We start from the raw sequence: 20,327 nt of genomic DNA on the forward strand, positions 1-20,327 counted from the left end.
CAGAGCGGCCGGGGGTCAGAGCCCGCACAGCCCCGAGGGCAACGGGCCGCCGCCGAGCTGGGGCAGCACCGGAACGGGCGAGGATCCCACGGAGCCCACCCAAGTCGGCGCCGTGCGCGGCCCTGGCACACGCATGGAGCTGGGCCGGGCCCCGCTGCAGCCCCTCGGCCATCTCCTCGCGCTCCACCTCTGGCCGGGGCCAGCGGGAGGCTCCGCTGCCGAGGAGGGAGCCCCGCGGCCTGTTTTGGGGATAATAAAGTCTTTTTTTCGTTCATATCTCTGCTTGAGGGCGGAGAAGAGATCTTGGCTTCTCGCTGTTGTGGGGCCGGCGTGGCAGGGAGAGGCGCGGAGGGGGCAGCTTGCGGAGGGACGGGGGCTGCTGCTCATTCCCCCGGTTTGGGGAGCCGTCCCCTGGCCAAGGAGCAGCGCCGGGCCGTCTCAGGCCGCTGTTCGCACGGCGCTCCGCAGTTCGGGAAATGCCGGTGCAAAGTGGGCCCCGACCGCCGGCTATTTCTGTGTAAGCAAATAATTGCGGAGAAACGTTGGTGAAAAAGGAAGCAGAAGGGCGAGAAGCAGGAGCCGGGCTCCCTCCAGCAGGGCGGGCGGTATCCCGGTGGGCCACGGAGCTGCCAGGGGCATCCGGGCCGCCGGTCCTCGGATGCGACGGGGTCCGAAGTGGAGGGATGGACGGAAAAGGAAAGAAAGGCTTTAGAAATAGAGTCGTGCCCATGTCAGCTCTCGGGGATCGCGGGGAGAGGCGGCCGGGAGCGCCGTTACCGGCCCCGCGCCCCCAAATCTGGCCCTGTCCCACCGTCCCGGCAGGTCCCGGGCCGAGAGGGGCTGTCCCACCCGTCTTGCCTGCCCGCAGCCGCGGTCCCCCCCTCCAGCCCCCGCCGTTCGCCCCTGCTGCGGTCACACCGGGAGGGGACGGAACCCACCCGCGTCCCCGACGGCGGCCTCCTTGTATGCGCGGGGTCCGTGGGAGACGGGCGGGGCGGTGGCATGGGAGGCCGCGGGTGCGATGGGTGCACATCTGCAGGCACCGGCGGGCGAGCGGCGCAGCACGGGCAGGGAGCCGCGGGCAGGCCCCCCCGGCGGTCCCGATTCACGGGTCGCGGCCCGGGGCCGGTTTGTTTTGTGTTTTGGGAAGGGGAGCGCCGTTAGTCTTTTCCTCGAGTGCTTTGCTGAAAAATAAATCTGGGACGATCGGGCCTCGTGAATTCTCCCCTTCCCCTCTCCCCACCCTCAGCCGCGCCGCGGACGCCCGCAGGACGCGGCCGAGGGTCCGCCGCGGCGCGATACTGGCTGAAGGCCTCTGCGCAAAAGGGAGGTACAGGGGCAGCCCGAGCGGACGCCCCCCGCCTCGGCCCCTGGGTCGGGAAAGAGCCGCCGCGGCCCCTCAGCACCCCCGTTGGGCCGCTGGCCCCGGCCCTGGGCTCCGCTCCGGCCCGAGGGCTGTTCCCAGGCGGGGGACTGCCCTCCGGCGCCCCCCCGGCACTGGCGGCCAAGTCACCGTCCCGCCCCGGCGGGGAGCGCGGCCCCGGGGCTGCGGCGTCACCCTGGCCCGGGAAGGGGAAGTCGGTTCAGCTGAAAAGTTGGTGACGGGCTGGGGCTGGCGGGCAGCCGGTGCAGTGCCACTGCAGGTGCGGGCAAGTGCCGCTGCAGGTGCCACCGCTGCCGGTGCCGCCGCTCTGCAGCAGCCGGCGGAGGGCTCGGCGGGCGGCTGTGGCTGCGAGCAAACTTTGGTTCCTGCTACAACAGATGTCAGAGTTTTCTTGGATTTTGGCTGCGTCTGGGGACATCTTGTGATGTTTTAGAGAACAGGACATGATCTCACATGGCGAGGAGCTCTTTAGTTTCTTAATCATTTCACGGTTCCTTCAGAGGCTGTTTTCCACCTAAAACGTTTAGTTTCAGCTCAGTGATCAGCTGCAAAAGCTCGGCGGGGAGCGGAAGAGTTGAATTATTCCAACCTGCGAAAGCCCCTCAGAAAAAAAAAAAAAAAGGGTGGGTGGGAAGGCAAAAAAAGAGAAAATAAAGAAGAAGAAAAAAAGAAAATAAAGAAGAAAACTAAAAGAAGAAAAAAGGAAAGGAAAATAAAATAAAAGGAAATTAGAAGAGAAAGCAAAACAAGAAAAGAAAAGGGGGAAAAGAGGCAAAAGGAAGACGATAGCAACACGACGTGGAAACTTTTCTCCCTGTCCACCTCCCGAGTCCTGAAAAGCCGTGATGGATTTGGAGAAAACCTACACGACCTCCCGGGCCGGCCGCACAGGTGGGACTCCGGGGCTCCAGCGGCTCCGCGACACGGGGGGCGCCGACACCCGCCACGGCCCGTCACGCGTGAGCCGCGCCGCGAGACCCGGTCGGGTGCGGCGGGGCCGGGGCCGGGGCGAGCGGCGGGGGCGGTTGCCTGTGGGGAGCTGCCGAGATACTCCCGATCCCCCGCGGGGCCTCACCGTGTCCGCCGGCCACCGGGACTTGAGAGCGGCCGCGGCGAGCCCCATTCCGGCGGCCCCGCGAGGAGCGCGGCTGTGGCGTGGCCGCGAGGCCGGCGGCGGGCGCCGAGGCGGTCTAGCGGCTCGGTGGCGGAATGCGATTCCGAAGCGATCGATGGGGCCTTTTATTAGTTAAATCACCTGAATAATCGTTTAATCGATAAAGCATTTTATGGCGGCGCAGCGTACGCCCCGCACAGCGGGGCGGCCGGGAGGATGCCCGCGGTGGCAGCACCGGGCCGGGCAGCGCGGCGCCCTGAGGCCTCTCCAGCCGCTGGCAGCGGGCACCGCCGGTGCCGCCGCATCCCTACGGGTGTCAAGCCGGGAGGGGCTTCACCCGCGGTACCCCACGAGGGAGGAAGGGCGGATGGAAGGATGAAGGCAGGGATGAAGGCCAACAGGGAGGGATGCCGACCCTGCCCGTCCGCGCTTGCCCTTCCTTCAACTGCTGAGGCCGGCGCGTCCCCTCCGGTCCTTGCGTCCCCACCAACCACGGCGTGACTCCCCCCGGACCGAGGTCCGAACGGCGGCGGAGGGCGACCGGCCCGACGGTCCCTGGCTGCGCTGCGGGGCTACAAGGGAACCCCCGCTGGCCACCCCCGGCCCCGCTCCCCGCGACCCCAGCCTGGCCGGATTCCCCTGCCCCGGCCCCGCGGTGGCTGCTCAACCGCACCGGCGGGAGTTTCGCCTTCAACGAAAACTCGCCCTGCGCTCGCCCGCCCCGCGCCGCCGCTGGCGGCTGCAGCGGCCGCCATCCCCCCGCCGCCGAGTGGAGGGCCATCCGGCCCCGAAGGCACGGAGGGGGAACTGGCCCGGGGAGGGCGGGCAGAGCTCTCTCCACGTCGCCTTCCAGCGGCGGCGGTGGGCCCGTACTCGGGTGCCGGACGTCCCCGGCGGTGTGGCAGCCAGGCGGTAGGGATGAGGGCGGAGGCTCGGATCCGCGGACTTCGCCGCGCCCGTATCCTCACCCGCGGTGGGGCGGGCGCGGCCCGCGGAGACCAACCCGGCCTGGAGCTCGGCCTAGGGGCCGCGTCGCCGGGGCCGGGAGCTGTATCTCGGCGGCCGGAGCGGGAACCCATCGGCCCCGCACGCCGTGGACCCCGCCTTCCAGCGCGGCCCTTCCCGGGGCCGCCCTGCCCCACCGCGACTGCGGACAGCGCGGCGGGGGGAGACCGCGGCTCGCTCCCTTCGCGCCTTCACGCACTACTCAGGCTCCCGGGCCGGCGGGGAAACACGGCCTCAGGCCGCGCCGTCCGGCCGCCGGGGAGACTGGCGGAGCCGGGAAGTTCTGTCGGGACGCGGGGTACCCGACGCCCACGGCCCGCCCGTCGAGGGTCCCGTGGCCCCGGTATACTCGGTGCACCCGTCAGGCGTACCGCGGCTCGGGCCGCCGTCGGGGTCCCAGCCCACACCGCCCCCCCCTGCATCCGTAACCAGGACCCACCACGCACACGGTCTCGCGTGGCTGCGTCCCCGCCCTCGAGGGTTTGCGGCCACGCCTCCCGCCGCGATTGGCCCGGTGCTCGCCAATCGGGTTCGGCGCCGCCGGGCGGCCAATGCCGGGTGCCAGCAAGTTAACTTTTGCGATTGGCCGTGGCGGTGAGTGACGGCCGGGCCCCGCCCGCCGCCGGCCCGCCGCTGTCCGACCGCGCGGTGCTGAAGCGCCGCCCGCCGCGCCTCCTCCGCGGGCAGCGCGCGGAGGGGCCGGGGGCGCGGGCGCGGTCCCGGAGGCGGGGCCTGCGGCTGAACGGAGCCCCTCCCCGCCCCGCGCGCCCTCGCTTGGCCCGCCCCTGCCCCCGCCCCCGCCGCCCGCCACAACCCCCGCCGCCCGCCGACGGCCGGCAGCGCGCCGGGCGCAGTGCCCGAGCCAGGCAGCGGCGCGCCGCCCGCGGCCCTCGGCGGCGGCAGGGCGCGGCGGCGGCGGCCCCGCGGGCCGGCGGGTGGCGGCGGGGGCGATGGGCGCGCCGCGCCAGCGCTCCAGGTCGGACAGCGGCCGCTGACGGGGCGCCCTGGTCCCGCGGGGCCGCAGCGAGGCGAGGCGAGCCCGGCCCCCGCCCCGCTCCCCGCCCTCTCGCACACCTTCCCCCGCCGCTTCCCTCGCCCACCGCCGCCCCGCCCGGCTCCGCGAGTTGCTGCGAGCGGCGCGGCGGGGGGCGGCACAGCCGGAGCACGTCGCCACCCCGGGACCGAGCCCTTCCGACGGACGGACGGACCGACGGACGGACGGGGCGCCCGCCGCCACCCGCCCGCCCGCCGGCTCGCCCGCCCCGGCCGCCGCCGCGCAGCAGCCGGCGCAGCCAGCACAAAGAGCCGTCGGGCAGGCAGCGCCGGGCTCTCGCCGCTGGACCGAAACGCTTGCCCGCCCCACACCGCCCGGAGCTGGGTGCCGCGGTTCGCGCAGTCCTGGGCGGACGGTGGTCGCTGCCCCCGACGGAGTGGCTGGACGTTGCGGGCGGCGGGGAGCCGCTCTGTCGGATACCGGGCCCCGCTCGGGGCGGGACTCGATTTCCTTTTTTATCCTTTTTTGGTTGAGTGTTTTTTGCTGGGTTTTTTTTGCTTTTCTTGTTCTTTTTTTTTTTTTTTTTTTGATCGGTTAGTTGGTTTTATTTTTCGTCGCCTTGGCTGTTTTCCGGGCCTCCCTCCCCAGCCCCTGAGGCGTGAGCCGGTGGCGAACCGGGCGCTGCTCGGCGAGGCCGCGCCGCTCGGACCGCCCCGATGGAAATTCACTGTAAGCACGACCCGTTCGCAGCGATGCACAGTAAGTGGCCGCCGCTCCAACTTCTCCAACACGCCGCGACGGGCCCCGCGCGATCGCGGGCAGCCCTGCCGCCCCGGGGCTTCGGTTCACTGCGGTCCTGGGTTATCGCCGCCCCGGGGCGCGGGGCCGGGTGGGACCGGGGCCGCCGTGCCCCGTCGGGAGGGCGGGTGTGTGTGTGGGTGCTTTGCCGAGGGACGGACAGCGGTGGGATGTGGCGGGAGCTCGTACTGCCGTTTAGACCGTTTAGTACTCTCAGTTGTAGCCGCTGCCGAAATGTGTTTGTGCACGGAGACGGATTTACACACGCGTGTGCGTGTCCGTCTGTGCGTGTTCACGCGCGCTCGTTTCTATCGATGAGCGTATGTATTTATGTAATTTTTTCCGTCCTAAATCGAATCTCCGGGAGGAAAGCCGCCCGGTGTTACCGACGAACGGAAAAGTTTTGTCTATGATATTCTCTCTCTATGTCGACATTTTGATATTCGTTAATTCAAACTAACGAAACAAAAATCAATTATAATACTAATGAAAATAAAGAAGCAAACAGGCACCATAAAGGGCGCGGAGCGTGGCTGGAGGGAGGTTTTTGTTCCATGTTACCGGTACATCGGGGGCAGGCGCAGCGGCTCCGCGGAGCTCGGCCGCGGAGGAGCGGACGAGCAGACGGGGCTGAGGTAACAGGTCGCGGGCTGTCGAGGTGCGTCGTGCTTGAGAGGTCGGGGAAGACTTGTCCATTAGCACAGTGTTATGTGAAATGACATCTTCTCTCACGGTGAGTTAAACGCTGCATTACGGCGGGAGACGGCGAGGGAATTTAAGGTAGAACTAATCTCATTTCCTGGTGCACCGCAGCCTTGGAGCTAAAAGAAATTTGTTTGCAATATAAACCACCCAGCCGTAGGGCTGGAGATCTCCCTTCCTTCGTCTTCCCCCGCTGGTCTGTCCGCACCCCTGTCCCTCTGTCCGCAGTTCCGGAGGGTGCCCGGGCCGGTAACGGGCTGTGGCAGCCCCCGAGTAAACGGATTGTCCCTCCCGCGGCACGCGGTGCGTCCCTCTCTCCCACCAACGACCCGAATCGCGTTTTTTACAGCGAACTTTACGGGTGGGGAGCCCGCGGGGGGGCGCGGAGCCCCTGCCCGCCCCACCGCGGGGCCCGCGGACTACAACCCACGGAGGACGGGGTCCCCAGGCGGGAGAAGCCGCGGTGCGTTTCGCCGCCGCCTCCGTCATCCGCAGCCGTGGAAAATCCATGCCCGCTGCGGGAATTTCGGGGCAAAACAGAAAGAAACCCACCGCCACCCCCCACTCCCCCACCCCCGATGGCGTTTCGGCCCCTGCCGCAGCGGTGGAGCGCTCGGGGCCGTTCGTCGCATAGCGACCCCCGGACCCGCGGCTCCCCGGGGCAGGGATGGGGCGTAACGCCAGTGGAAGAGGATCGGGGAGCCGGGCATCGGTGGGGGCTGCCGCCGGCGGGGGAGCAGGGCTGGCGGCCGGGGACGTACCGTCTCGAGCTGGACCTCGGCCCGGGCCCCCGGGGCAGCTCCTCCGGGATCGGCCTCCCCTCGGGCCGGCTATTCTGCCGCCCGCCCCGGCTCCCCCGTCCGCTGCCCCGAGGCTCCAGACACCCCGGCGGGTGGTGGGGAGTTCTGGGCTGCGGAGCGGGAAGCGGAGCCACGCACCGGTCCCGCTCCCGCATCCACGCCCCGGGCCGGGGGCCAGAGCCCCGTGTCCCCCGCCTCCTGCAGCCCACCGGCCAGACGGGGCGCCCGGTGCCCTCCCGCAGCCGTGCTGGGAGCGCGGCAGCCGGCGGAGCGGGACCCCGCGTGGGTACGCAGACGCGCTCGGCGCCGGAGCCGCTTCCCAAAGCAGTGGCAGGTCTGGGGAGGTGTCCCCCAGCGCGGCGGGAGGGACGGCGGCGGCCTCAGCCTTTGTTTCCCCGGCGGCTGGAGGGTCGGTGTGTCGGCTGGGGCAGACCCGGGCTCCGCCGGCCTCCCGGCGCTGGGAACAGCCTCCGGCGGGAGAATCAGCCTTTTCCTTAAGGAATCGCATGCCTTGATGATCCTTTTTCTTTATCTCCCCCCCCCTCCTCTTTTCTGTGTTTCTTTTTCTTTCTCTCTCTTTTTCTCTCTCCTTTCTCTGTTCTCTCTCTCTCGCCCAGCTTCTCTGTCCTCCCTTCCTTTCCCTTCCTTTCCCTTCCTTTCCCTCCTTTCCCTTCCTTTCCCTTCCTTTCCCTTCCTTTCCCTCTTCTCTCTTTCTCTCTTTCCCTTTGCTTCTCCTTCCCTCCGCGCCCCCCCCATCGCCCGTTCCCTGACCACCACCACCGGATGTTCCCAGTCATACTGGATGCAGTGTGTGATTTTGCAGAGTTAAAGCCGCTGATGGGTGACAGTTCGCCACAGCGTTGAGGGGTTGCTCCCCTCCACTACCGTGTTTTCCCTGCTCTGGCCGCGGCATCATCCCAGCCCCGGTGTGGCCCTGCCGCTGCCGGTATCTGCCTGGCCCGCACCGGGGTCTGCTCCCGCGCCCGGGGCTGCAGGAGGGACACGCCAGCCTCAGGCCAGCTCTGTCTGCCTCTCGCAGAGATGCAGGCAGAGCAGGTACTTGTCTGCTCGCCACAGGCTGCAGCTACGTTTAGCAATCACATATTTCATGTGAATTCATTATGGGTCCTGGCAGTTTTAGAAGGTGTTTACAAAGTTTGACAGCAGTTTGATCAACGGTGAAATGACCAGATTTAAATAAAAATAGCTCTATATAATTTCTTTTCTTTTTTTTTTAAACACCGAGGCATTTGGCTTGTCAGCTTCTCAGTACCATTCGAGCCCTGTGCAAATAGAGATATTTTTTTGTATTATTTTTATTCCAGAATTGGCATCTGTACTGCACCTATTGCTTGTTTTCAGCTTCTCTACTCCCCTGTAATCAAAGTAGTTTGGATGATTAACAACACAGAGCCTAATTATATTACCTCACTTGGTACATGAGATTATTACATGTTCATGAGTTTTACACAGTTCCATTACTTACTTTCTTCCGTGTTAATCCAAGTGGGTCCTGTTTCTCACCAGATACACGATTCACCTTGTTAAAGGTGAACAGTGCAAATCTGCTTGAAAAAGAATAATATACTGGGCTTGCCTGAATGTTCATGTTTCATTTGTGGGATCATAGTATCTGCCAGGACTGCTGTAAATTATACGAGCAGAAATCATGCTCTTTTTTTTTTATTTTTTTTTTTTTCTCTTAAGTCAAGGCATCTGGAAAAAGAAAGAAAACCATGTATGTAATTTAGAGTATCTCCTTCTGTGCTTAGACACAGTGTACATGCCGAGCGATCACCCAGCTGTGTTTTCAGCAGGTTTCCTAGCCAGAGGCTCACGAGCTGCCTCTTCTGCACGGGGCAGCACTGGGCTTGCCCCCAGAGCTTGCGGTCGGGTGAATGTGGCCGCTGGCGTTGGAAGGAGGGTGGTCGACGTCCGGAGAGCCGGGCACTGCTGCCTGTGGCTTTCCGTAGCCATTTTGCTACACGGGGCCCGACCTGCCTTCAGGCAGGAGGGTCCTCCCTCTGGCGAGTGGCATTGCAGCAGCGCAGGCGGCTGCCTCCGTGCTTCGTGTCCGGGGAAGATCGGCTAGAGGCTCGACAGATGCTGGGGCGGCGAGTGCCAGAGAGTGCTGGGGCTAGGGTGTCTGGCCTGCAGAGACGTCTGAAACACTCACATAACTCTTCTTTGCCTGCCCTTCTCCCCCTCCCCTGTGTGTTTCAGGACATGGAGGTGTGAATCAGCTGGGGGGTGTTTTTGTGAACGGCCGCCCCCTCCCAGATGTCGTTCGCCAAAGGATTGTTGAGCTTGCCCACCAAGGGGTCCGGCCGTGTGACATCTCCCGGCAGCTCCGCGTCAGCCACGGCTGTGTCAGCAAAATACTTGGCAGGTAAAGGGGGAACTATGAGTCCGCTGTGTCTGTCAAAAGTGTCAGTGCCGGTCCCTGAACTGAAGGCTGCAGGGAAATGGAGAATAGTAGAAACCTCAGGAAACCAGACCAGTGGGCCGAGGGGCTTCCTGACTACTCGTGGTTTTATATGCCTGATGTGGGGGGAAAGTAATACTGTTTGTATGTCTTGTTTGCCCCTTCCTCAGTTTCTTATAGGTAATTCTACTGCAAAACACAAAATGCTCTGTGGGGTATTTGCTGTGTATACACCATGTATCCTGTGCCTGTCTGTTCTGAATGAGTAGAGATATCTGGGAGTCATCTTCAAAAAAACGCAAAAAAGGAATAGAAGTTGTGGAAGTCACTTGTTTTACTTTCTGAAGATGACTCTCTTTTAACAGTAATACTATGTATTGCTTCAACATTGCTTCAACTATGTAATGCTTCAACATTCAATGCAGGGGGTTCATTCACACAGGCTATTCTGCAATCTGTCTCACTATTTAGTTCAACATCTTCTTCTACTCTTGTGCTGGACTATGTTCTAATCAGATCACAGAATACCATAAGTAACTATTAACCCTCTTATTTTTGGCTATTTTGGGAGTAGCCCTCTAATCAGGCTGGAGCTGTTCAAACCACCAAGGCAACAAGAAATTAAAACTCTGATTTTGTATAATTTCCTGATTTCGTTTTAAAATTTGACATAGATACAGGTCAAAAATGCCATCATTGCTTCTTTGTATCTCATGAATATATCTGAACATAATCTATGTAAACTATAGTATTAAAATAGTTTTGGGCACCAAGTATTCTGAGGTACTTGGGCATCTTATATTAAAGAAAACATTTTGTTGTTAGAATATATTTTTCTTGATAACCTGGAAAGTTAATTCCTGAACTATTTACTAAACTTTCACAGTTCATTGTTTAGAATTTTACTGTTTTTATTTTTACCTTGTGCTTCTCCAATTTTTAAAGAACTTGCTTTTCAGGATATAGCATAACTGCAAAGACTGTTAAAGCAATTTTTTTTGTTGTATCCTGCAGGGGATCTGCTTGGATTAGTAGCATTTATGGTCTCTCAATGGCCATTTAAGTGTTCAGGATCAGACTGACTTGGCACAGTCACAGGCCCTTGGTTTTGTAGCTGTTGAAACTCTTCCCCAGAGCCCCCTCTCACCTCTACTCACATGGAGCCTCAACAGCCCTGCATGACGTGCTTTAAGAGAGCTGCACGAGCCTGCGTGCAGATTACGCTCAGCATCCCATCCCTGCTTTTTCCTTCCTGCTTCCATTGCAAGGAGGTACATTCCCCTGCAAGCAATTTTCGTGCCTCCTGGTGTAATTTTGAGGACATTGATGTCTTTGCTATTCTAGAGAGGAAAACTTTCCATGGGCTTTATGTGAGACCTGCCCGCCCATCATGGGCTGTTTAACTCAGTTACTGGTTTGCATCTGCTGCTGGCACGCTGCTGGCGTGGTTCAGTTGGTGATGCTCTCTGCTGCAGCAGAATCCCCACCAATTCCCACCAGGATCAATGCACAGCTAAGAAACAGGCAATTTATTTACCTACCAGGCAAATGACCAATGATTTTACTTTTGATAGTTTGAATAGCTCTACCACTAGATTTATTTGCACTATATAGCTAAAAGTGAGGCTCCAGAGCTTTGTCATTAAAGTTGTCAACAATAAATTGGAATTTCATAGCTCATTATTTTCGTAACTAAGAATTACAGTGGATAAAATGTCACTGTAATTGCAGCTCTGCGTGTGTGTATGTGTGAAAGATGGGGATCCTTGCGATAAATTCCCACATTTGGAATTCTATGGTTGAAAGTTTTCAGTCCTCGATAGAGCCTTGAAAAACCTCCAGAGGCAGGGAACCAGCAGTTGCAGTGCAAGTGAAACTCCCACCCTCAGAGAAGGGTACCACAGGGTGCCCACTTTTCCCCTGCATTGGCAACTTGCTGGGAGCAAAGGGCCTGGACCTGATGTGCATAAAATGAAGCCAACTGCAGCTCTCCTTACCTTTAAGATGGAGATGGGAGGCAGGGATGCCCGTGCTGTGCATCCGGCACGCCCTTTGCATGTGCCCAGGTTCATTGCTCAGGCGAAGAGGAGGGAGGTGTCAATGGCATCACTGGATGAGAGTTGTCCCCTGTCGCAGCGAGCTCTCCTGGCTGCCTCGGGAGAAGGGTTTTGGCCTGAGCTGGCACCCTCCTGAGTTAGGCAAGTCTTTCTGCTGATGTGCAAGTGCCTTTGCAGGGCTTGAGGTGGTGAGAGCTGGCAGGCGGGCAGTGGTTTCAGGACTTGGGAGTGGAACTCCTGCTGTCCAGAGGACACCGGGGCTTTTGTCCCCTGGTGAGCTCGCCACTGTCACAGTATCGTGGCGGAAGGGCCTTTGCTGTCACGGCGTTACCTACCATGGTGAGTCAGCCCTGGGAAACACTGTTTTGCCTGCACAGCCATGGCTTCCCGAGCTGCTGGTTGATGCTCTTCTGCTCTGCTGGGCCGCCCTGCATTGTGGGATAGTTACCACAGGTACCATGCCATGGGGCAGCGGGGCATTGTTGGAGAAAAACACTAAGGAACATTTGTGTAACATCCATCGTTTTTGACCAGAACTAAGAAAATGGCAAGATTTTGTTTGGAAGCATTCATGATATTTTTTGGTTTCCTTTAACACCATTCTCAAAGGAGAAGCACCAGCAGGAAAGATTTTGAAGCCAGGGGTGCGAAGTTTTAGTAGGTTTACTTCTAGTATATTTACGTTTCATAGGTTTATGTTCAGTAGGTCCATGCTTGCCATCATTTTGTCATGTCCTCAGGAAGCACAGGAGGAGCAGAATTTTACCCCTCTACCCTAAAGCTCACTACCAGGCTGTGTTTAGAGGCACCAGGAGGGTTATAATCCATCTCTGACACTTGACGCTTTCCATTACTAATACTGGTTAAATGTATTAAAACTGGTTAAATGGCTTATGGATACAGGTAGATATGAGTCCACATCTGCATCCAGAATATTTGAAAACATGTACAAACAATGCGGTGTCAGTCTCTTTCAAGGAATTTTAGGCAGGCCCTGCACACAGAGCTCTCCCTGAAAGACTGAAAACTGGTAGCCTGGCAGAAATTTGATGAACATGGTTGTGTGTTACAGTGAGACAGACGTTGACTGTGCAGTCTGTTTGTGTTCTGCTCACGCTGGAAAGATTGGGGAATTATTTTTTTTTCATATAATGGTCATGTCAAGTAGGTGTAGAGGAAATACATTAATCAGCACTCTTAGTTTCTTACTTGGGAGTCTTTTCTGTGCTCCCTACTAGAAATATGGGCACAGAGAACTGAGTGGACATGTTTAAGCTCTGAGAGCATGTGGCTTGGTGGCGCCTGGTTGAAAGGCTCATGGATCCATGTCCCGCTCTGTGCAGAAGGGACGTACCAGATCAGGGCACAGGTGAGGCCGTTGCTGCAGGTAGGCGCAGGGTTTATTTATTTCTTATTTGCTCATGAGAAAATTCACAAGATGCAAAGAAGTGCATGGCTGGGAAAACGCCTTGTATGCTGTGCTCCCTGGCACTGCAGCACAGAGGAGCATGATCTCGCTCTTGGTCTCCATTCTGGCCCTCGGTGGATGAGATATGCTGCTCTTAGCAGCATGTTCAAGGCCTCATTTATTACAAGGGAAGAGTTGTGGGGCTGGAGATCTCAGCTGCGATGTGTTGTTTGTTGCAGTGCTACCAAAAGCAGTGTGTGATTTACATGTGAAGAAATATGGCAGATTACTGTCAGTGTAGGGATCCAGTCTTCTCCCTTCGCCAGCGTGGCATCAACTGAGCTGCTGGTGTGGGTAAAGATGCTATACCTGAGAAAAGGCTGCAGGACTGGTCAGAGAAACTAACCCACATCAGAGCGGGAGAAGCTCCCTTTTCCTTAAAGTTCGCAACTGAATCTACTGAAACACAGTGTTAAAAAGAATGCATTTTAAATATATCAACTATTAAAACCATAATATGCATGTTAAAACCATAAAATGGGGAAGAGATATGATGGCATATTTGTTCTGGAGGTGCAAATAAAATACAATACCTGGCCTTTATTTCAGTATGAAATGATAACAAGCTGTAGATATTAATGACAGAGAGTTCCTGTAGAAACTGTTATTTACTACAAGAGAGTCCACTGCGAACAGTGATCTTGGGTGAGATTTGTTTCTATTATTGCCAGTACCACTGATTAATAACATACATTTTCAGTTAATTTTGGATTCCAGCATGCCCTTTAATCTTGCATTGTTTCGTCTTGCTATTACAGAAAAATATATATTGTAACCCGAGGGCCCAATTCCAATTAATATAAGTTAATCTATTAGGTGATAAAGAGCTACATAGGCAGAAAATGTGTATGTGAAAGTGAAGATGTATCTCAGGATTTGCTGGGGTTTGGTTACCTTGAAATTATGTTCTCTGTAAATCTCAAGGCATGTTCTTTGTCTGTCTGTGATAAGTAAAGCTTTGTTTTGGATGTTGTCCCAGGTATTACGAAACCGGGAGTATTAAGCCTGGAGTGATTGGAGGATCAAAACCAAAGGTCGCCACACCCAAAGTCGTCGAAAAAATTGCAGAGTACAAGCGCCAAAATCCCACCATGTTTGCCTGGGAGATCAGGGATAGACTGCTTGCTGAGCGAGTGTGTGACAATGACACCGTGCCCAGTGTCAGTTCAATTAACAGGTAAAGATCTGTCTGGGCTTGGGGAGGGATGGTCCTCAAAGTGCTGCTACTGAATCCTCATTTAGTTAGCAGGACAGGGTGTTCAGGCTCTTTGCAAGAAATGCAGCCCGCCTGTGTTCCCCTGATGTGTTTGGTGCTGGGGAGCAGCCACGTGCTCACCTCATCACAGATTACAAGCATTTCCTAGGAGTGGGCAGGTTCTGTTTCTGGCCTTTGCTTCTTTCCCATCCTTTCCCCAGTCTGTGAGTTGCAGTCCTCTCTGGTAATGATCCTTTGGAGCAAACTGGTGTTTGCTCCAAATGAGGCCCCAGTTCTGCTTGATGGGGTGGGGGTTCAGCAAGATGTGCTTTCCTGGGGGGAAGCTGAGACGGCCATTGAGAGAGGTGGCAGTAACCTGGAAAAAGGGGGAGCCCGGTGCCTGGAAGATGGTACCTGGTATGGGCCTGAGCTACCACTTCTGTCCTCCTGATGTCTGCTTAGTGTTGCTGAAGTTGGCCTGGAACCATGCTGGCTGCTTCTTGCTACTGTCAGTGTGGTATTGCTGAGGCAATTTGGTCAGTAGCATTCGAGTGACTTGGCCGTCTGCTTGTTACATGGTGCACCTAAGTGGCCTTGAGGTGCTTTTGTAAAAATGCAGGTGAATCTCATCCGGAGCCTCAGTCCTGTCTTTGGCAGTTTTTCCATGACCTTGCTGGGCAGGACTGGGATCACAGAGGGGTCTGGAGCTGCACTAACCTCCTGCCATCTCAGTTACTCACCTTCTGTACTCACCTGCTTCCTTCTGAGTCGAAGGATGTCTAAAGCGAGGGTTGAAAAAACACAGTGAAATACTCTGTGATGTCTCCAGCCCTGCCAGACTGACAATAAAGGATTAACACTTGGAAGCAGGAGTGCTTGGGCAGCCTCATGCAGACCCACACCCCTGGCACGCAGTGTCCTTCCATTTTTGCTCAGAGGTATGCCCTGTGCTGGGCTCCATCGTCACCACACTGGTGAGATGGTTTTCACTTGCGCGATTGCATGCAAATTCTTTGAATGCAGCTAGCTATAAAGTCCCATTTGTGTCCATGGACGTGAAATAAATTGGTGCAATATTCTTTTATTGGCTATCCCGACCTGATTTGCATTCATGGAGTTGCCGCTTGAATAGCTGGAGTGGCTTCCCCAGTGTTAGCAGAGAGCAGTGTCTCTGCTTTGCTGAACTGAACGTTGAGTCATCCGTTCGCATGTTCAAGAGCAAAAATGGGTCAGTTCACACGCAGCCTTTGCTGCTGCCTGGGAGCTCCTGACTTCCTGAGGATCCAGAGAAACATTCTGTAACACTACAGACATGGCATTTTTGGTTTTAGAAAGGATTTGAGAAAATAATGTAGATACCAGGGAAGCTGAAGGAAAATACCACTCTGCCTGACCTCAAAAAACTAAGGGCAAGCTCTCCTTCCATTAAAGCCAACGCAAGCCCTGCCATGTGAGAAGCGTTGCTGCTGTGAGCAGTCCCACGTTTGTGTATTAGGGCTTCGAGCATCCTCCGAAAAACTACCAAAAAGGAAGTCATAGCTCTAGGAAAAAGAGAGATTAAGTGGCTTCCAGTCAGATTTTGAGCCAGTTTCCATATTCTACCTCTTGCTGTGTACTTGTGTGTTTCCACACGGACAATGTCCGCACTCCCACTGCCATTGCATCAGAAACCCATTTCATGATCTGGCACAAAGTTTTTTGGCTGGAAATCTCATTCTTTCTCATCTCCTTGCGTGGTGCTTAAGATCTTTTTCTTTTTTTTGAAGGTGCGAAATCCCTTTTTAGAAATGCACGCAATCTTTTTGGGTCAGTCTGGAGAACTGTTTTTGCCAGCCTAGGAGCTCATCCTGAAAACCCAAACCAAACTGTGATGACAAGAAACCTGGAATTCACATTAAAATACTTGGCTTTAATGCTAAGTCCTCCCAGTTCCATGATGTAGTGGGTGAATTTTATCCTCCTATTTAAAATCATGCTTATGTTTCCAAGGCTTTGCCAGTAGGGATGTTACATGCCAAGGATGCAGACCTCAGGTCATGATGCCCTTATTCACCGCTGAGGTGCAAATCAGGAGCTGCACTTTCACTGCAGACCTGCACCCATCCGAAATGGTACGGTGAGGTTCCTGTCCTGCTGCAGGAAGGGTGAAGCCAAGCAATTGGCATTCCTGCACAGGGAGACACAGAGCCTCCGCACTGTTCTCCTGGTCCCTGCCTCTCATTGGAGAAGGGGGATCCCCTGGGGCCATCCCTTCAGGGGGGTGTCTGCTCTTGGAGAATGTCAGGACAGACTGCTCTCAGCACATCCCTGCTGCTGGGCATGCCTTTTAGCAGATGAATTTGAGCTGCTGCCATATATGAGTGAATAATAACTATTATTATTAATTAATAACATTAATATTAACAATAGGCCACTCTTCCGCAGCAGGGGCAAGTCTGTGTGATTAAGGCTTAATTAATCATTGTGATTAGTTTTGCTCAAATAAGCTGAGAAATGCCCAGCTGCTTCGAAGCACTCTGGTCCTCTGTCCCTCCAGATATGAAGATGTTTATGCGTCAGAAGGCCATGGACATCCTTCCCTTGCCACAGTGGCAGGGAGGCCTTCTGCAGGTGCTCATGCAGGGTCCTAGGTCCCTGGCTGTGCTTCTCCATCAAAACTCGCCCTGACCCCCGCACTGGGCTGGCTGCTCCAGTCCTTGGCTGGGGATTTTGCTGCTGAGGACCCATCCACTGAAGAGGTGTAATACCTGGCAGCTTTGCTTTGAGGCTGGCAGCCAAAAAGGTGGCTTACTAACACACAAAGCCCCTGCCAGCCTCCATCAGACCTTGCAGAGGGACGGTAGGGAAAGAGGATGCCAGCGTGTCCTCTTCTGGAATGGGGGCAGGCGTCACCAGTGGTGGTTTCCATACCAGCTCATGGGGCGACTTTCCATCAAGCAACTGCTGTTTGTTCCCATGAATGTAGTGCTGCTCTGTCTCTTGCCTCCCCTCTGCTCTCCACTTCCAAATTCACGGCAGGCAGAAGCGGGCGCAGACTTTGTTAGGCAGAGAGGAGAAACACAGCATTACTGCTGTGTAAACAGCATGTCGGGCCAAGAGATGTGCTGTGGGAGAGCAGTGTGCCTCCCCCAAGCCTGTTTCGATTCTGCTGCAGTCAGTGGCAGAACTGTGTTATCTCCCGAGGTATTTCATGTCTTTCTTTTTTCCCAGTGTGTCGGCAGGTGAACACTTGCTATAGCATCTCCCCACTCTTTTTAGGAGCTGCCCTCTGCCGTGCAACATGACCCATGCCTTCTACTTTATCTGCATCTCTGATTTTTACCTGATTGACATCATTACAAGTCAGATCAGCAGCTGTCCCCAGTGATGACAATGTAGTTATTCAGCTTTTTAGATTAGCATTTAATCCAACACGTTTTTGTTTTAGTATTAATTTGGCTGAGCAAGTCCTTTTCAGAGGTACCCAAGTTCTCTAGCTGTGTGAGTGCTGTGTCCGGTGTGGTCTATGGACAGCCTTGCAGATGTGTCCCAGCACCCAAGGGTGCAGATCACAGCCTACTGGGATGTCTAGACTCAGAAGTGTCCAGCTCCCTGAGGAGGGGGTGCTGGGCCCAGCACGTGCCAAAATAACAAATGGGTATCTTTTTCCTAGGCAGCAAGGACTAGGTCCTCAAGGCAATGAAGCTGCAGCATGCTGAGGACGGTGTGTGAGTCAGTCACCTGAAGGTTCCTAATGGCAGGGGCTGGAGGCAAAAACACGGTCCTGCGCGCACCCACCAAACTTTGATCTTTCAGCGGGTGCCAAGGGGATAATACGTAGAAAGGCATTTTCGTAGTGATGTAGGTGTCCTGAACTGAAAAAAACAGTGCTTGGTGCCCCCTGCAATTGCATGCTTAATACTAAGTAGTTGTTTCTATTCAACTACATGCAGGATCATACGGACGAAGGTGCAGCAGCCACCCAACCAGCAGGTCCCAGCCTCCAGTCACAGCATAGGTAAGGAAAACTTAAAAAAAAAAGAAAAAAAAATATTAAAAAATAGCATAATGGATAACAAATATTCTAAAGAACTTTTAATCATTCTTATGGACAGATAATTCTGCATAAAACACTTCAGCACATGTGCTAATGCGCCTTCTTTGTCATTCTCCAAGGGCTGAACATAGTAAATGAATTTTATAAATATTGCTAAAAGGTTTTGAATTTTACTGATTATTATGATAAATAGCTTTCACCATGGGACAGAAAATTGAAATCTAAACCAAAAAAACCCCACTAATGGGGGTCTATAGAATGTCAGATAATTAAAGTAATAAATCAAGAAAGGGATACTTATTCATAACATTTTCTGCATCATTAGTCAGTAAGTAGTTTTGAATGTGTTTTTTTCGTCTATCAACCATCCGTTCCATAATTCTTTGTGCACTTGCAGTCTTGAGTGAAGAGGTAGGAAAACTTTCTGAAACTTTAATTCAGCCACAGACCGGCAATGCTGTGCCCTGAGGTGAGCAGAGCGGATCCCGGTGAGGGTGGCCTGGCTGCTGGGGCATCCTCAGCCCTTCCTGGGGCTGACGGTGGCCACTCTGTCATGCCACAGCATGAATGGAGGAGCTCAGTCAGGGCTCGGGGCTCCTTTCTTTATGTCCTGTTCCCTGAAAGCCACTGGGCATGGGTAAGCCCTTGCTCCGTAGGCAGAAGGGAGTGGGATGGTGGCCCTGGTTCCTCTCTGTCTTTATGCTGTCACCTCTGAAATGGGGAAATGATTGCTGTCCCCGCCTTGGCAAGAGTGGACTGGCGCTGTGACACTTGAGGGTGGGTGCAGAGCTGTGTGATCTCTTTGGCCTTGTCAAAAATATCACACTGCAGCCCTGTGTCCTGAGCCTTTCTCTCTGGGAAATGCCAAAATCTCAAGAGGAGGAAAAGCATCCCTCGTTTTGCTACGGTGGCTTAAGGATTGTCTCTCCCTGAGGAAAGCAAGAGCAGAGAAGACAAATCTTGTTACTCAGGGCTTAGGGTTGATAGAGGCAGCAAGTTTTGACACAGGTTTGGTGTGTGTGGGCTGTGGCTCTTCAGTGTGGTCCTGCAGTGGACCCCCTGTGCTTGGGGGCTGCACAGTGATTTCTGGGATCGCGTGCCAGTGCACGCTGAGCCTGTGAGCTGATGGAGGTGACAGTGGTGCTCCCTCCTCTGCTTGCTTCTGTACAGCCTTGGACTCCCACAGTATCACACGAACATGGTGTCTACATCCCTGGCCGGCACCTCCAGGCTCTTATTGGCTGTGATGAATGAACCCCTCACTGAGCTGAATGTAGCCAACGCCCTTTCCTGAGGGCTCTGCCAAAGCAAACTTGATTTAATTGATATGTTGGAGAGCCTTGGGGCCTTTCAGCCACGTGGCGCACAGCTGACTATCCTTGAGTCCCTGGGCAATAGCAGCCACTCTGAGCTCTTCACTGGCTGGAGGCTGGTGACTTGTGCCAGCAGGATGCTGGCAGCAAACCCAGCACAGCAAGCACAGGCTGCTCCGCTCCCATGAGGTTCCCGTGCCGGGAGGCTGGCAGCCTGCCCTGTGACCTCGCTGGGGAGCCCATTTGGGGAGGATCCTCTCTCTGCATAGCTGTGTTCCCAGCAGCTCCATCTACCTGGCTGGTCACACGGGCTGTTGTGGCCTGATGGCATCTGCTGGCCTGAGCAATGTGCCTTCCCTCTGTGCCTCGCTCAGGACAGGGTATCTGAGTGCTTATGAAAAGCATCCTCCATCTAGAAGCATGTGGCCCCGTTCCCTCATGGTGGGGCAAGGGGTGACCGGGTAACTGCTCCCACCCTCACACAGGTGGCACACTGCTGGGGAGGGGTCCTTCCCAAGCCAGGGGGGGACCCAGGAGCCAACAGATCCCCAGCCCTGTCACCAGCCCACTTTGGTCATGCCACAGAGGCTGGTGGCTGCTGGGTAGGCTGGCACTCATGTTGTCCTGCTGCTAACCTCCTGGCCTTGCCTTGCAGCCTCCACAGGGTCTGTGACCCAGGTGACCTCCGTGAGCACTGACACTGCCGGCTCATCTTACTCCATCAGCGGGATCCTGGGAATCGCCTCCCCTGGCACTGAGAGCAACAAGCGCAAGCGGGATGAAGGTAGTGGGAGCTGTTTTCTGGGGGGGTGGAGGGGTTCTGCACCAATGCATGCCCTGGAGGGATGGGACAGGGATGGGGTAGATGCTGTGTGCATGTGGCATGATGGAGCTGTGGACGTCTCCCATTGCTGCTGCTGTGGTGGGGTTTGGTCCTGTTTCATCAGGCCTTTGCCAAGGTCCCAGCCATGCTGGAGACCTTTGGTGTGACCTGGTGGCCAGAGGCAAGATTTCTTTGAAGAGCTTGTCTGGGTGT

The 20,327-nt window shown here is 55.9% G+C and overlaps 1 protein-coding gene across 3 annotated transcripts in view; it reads left to right on the top strand.

The window, feature by feature from the left end:
- The first annotated feature begins 2,195 nt into the window (after positions 1-2,195).
- Positions 2,196-20,327, top strand: part of PAX5 (paired box 5) — a 137,323-nt gene continuing 119,191 nt past the window's right edge. For 2 of the 3 annotated variants that reach the window (XM_030512666.1, XM_030512667.1), the window contains exons 1-5: positions 5,214-5,256; positions 9,021-9,186; positions 13,727-13,924; positions 17,875-17,939; positions 19,947-20,075. In XM_030512666.1, the coding sequence (XP_030368526.1) occupies positions 5,214-5,256; positions 9,021-9,186; positions 13,727-13,924; positions 17,875-17,939; positions 19,947-20,075 (601 nt within the window). Of the gene's footprint in view, positions 2,276-5,213; positions 5,257-9,020; positions 9,187-13,726; positions 13,925-17,874; positions 17,940-19,946; positions 20,076-20,327 lie in introns of those variants that run through there. The other variant, XM_030512665.1, reaches the window with a different exon arrangement.

The sequence above is a fragment of the Strigops habroptila genome, chromosome Z (assembly GCF_004027225.2).
Source record: "Strigops habroptila isolate Jane chromosome Z, bStrHab1.2.pri, whole genome shotgun sequence".
NCBI classification, from domain to species: Eukaryota; Metazoa; Chordata; class Aves; order Psittaciformes; family Psittacidae; genus Strigops; species Strigops habroptila.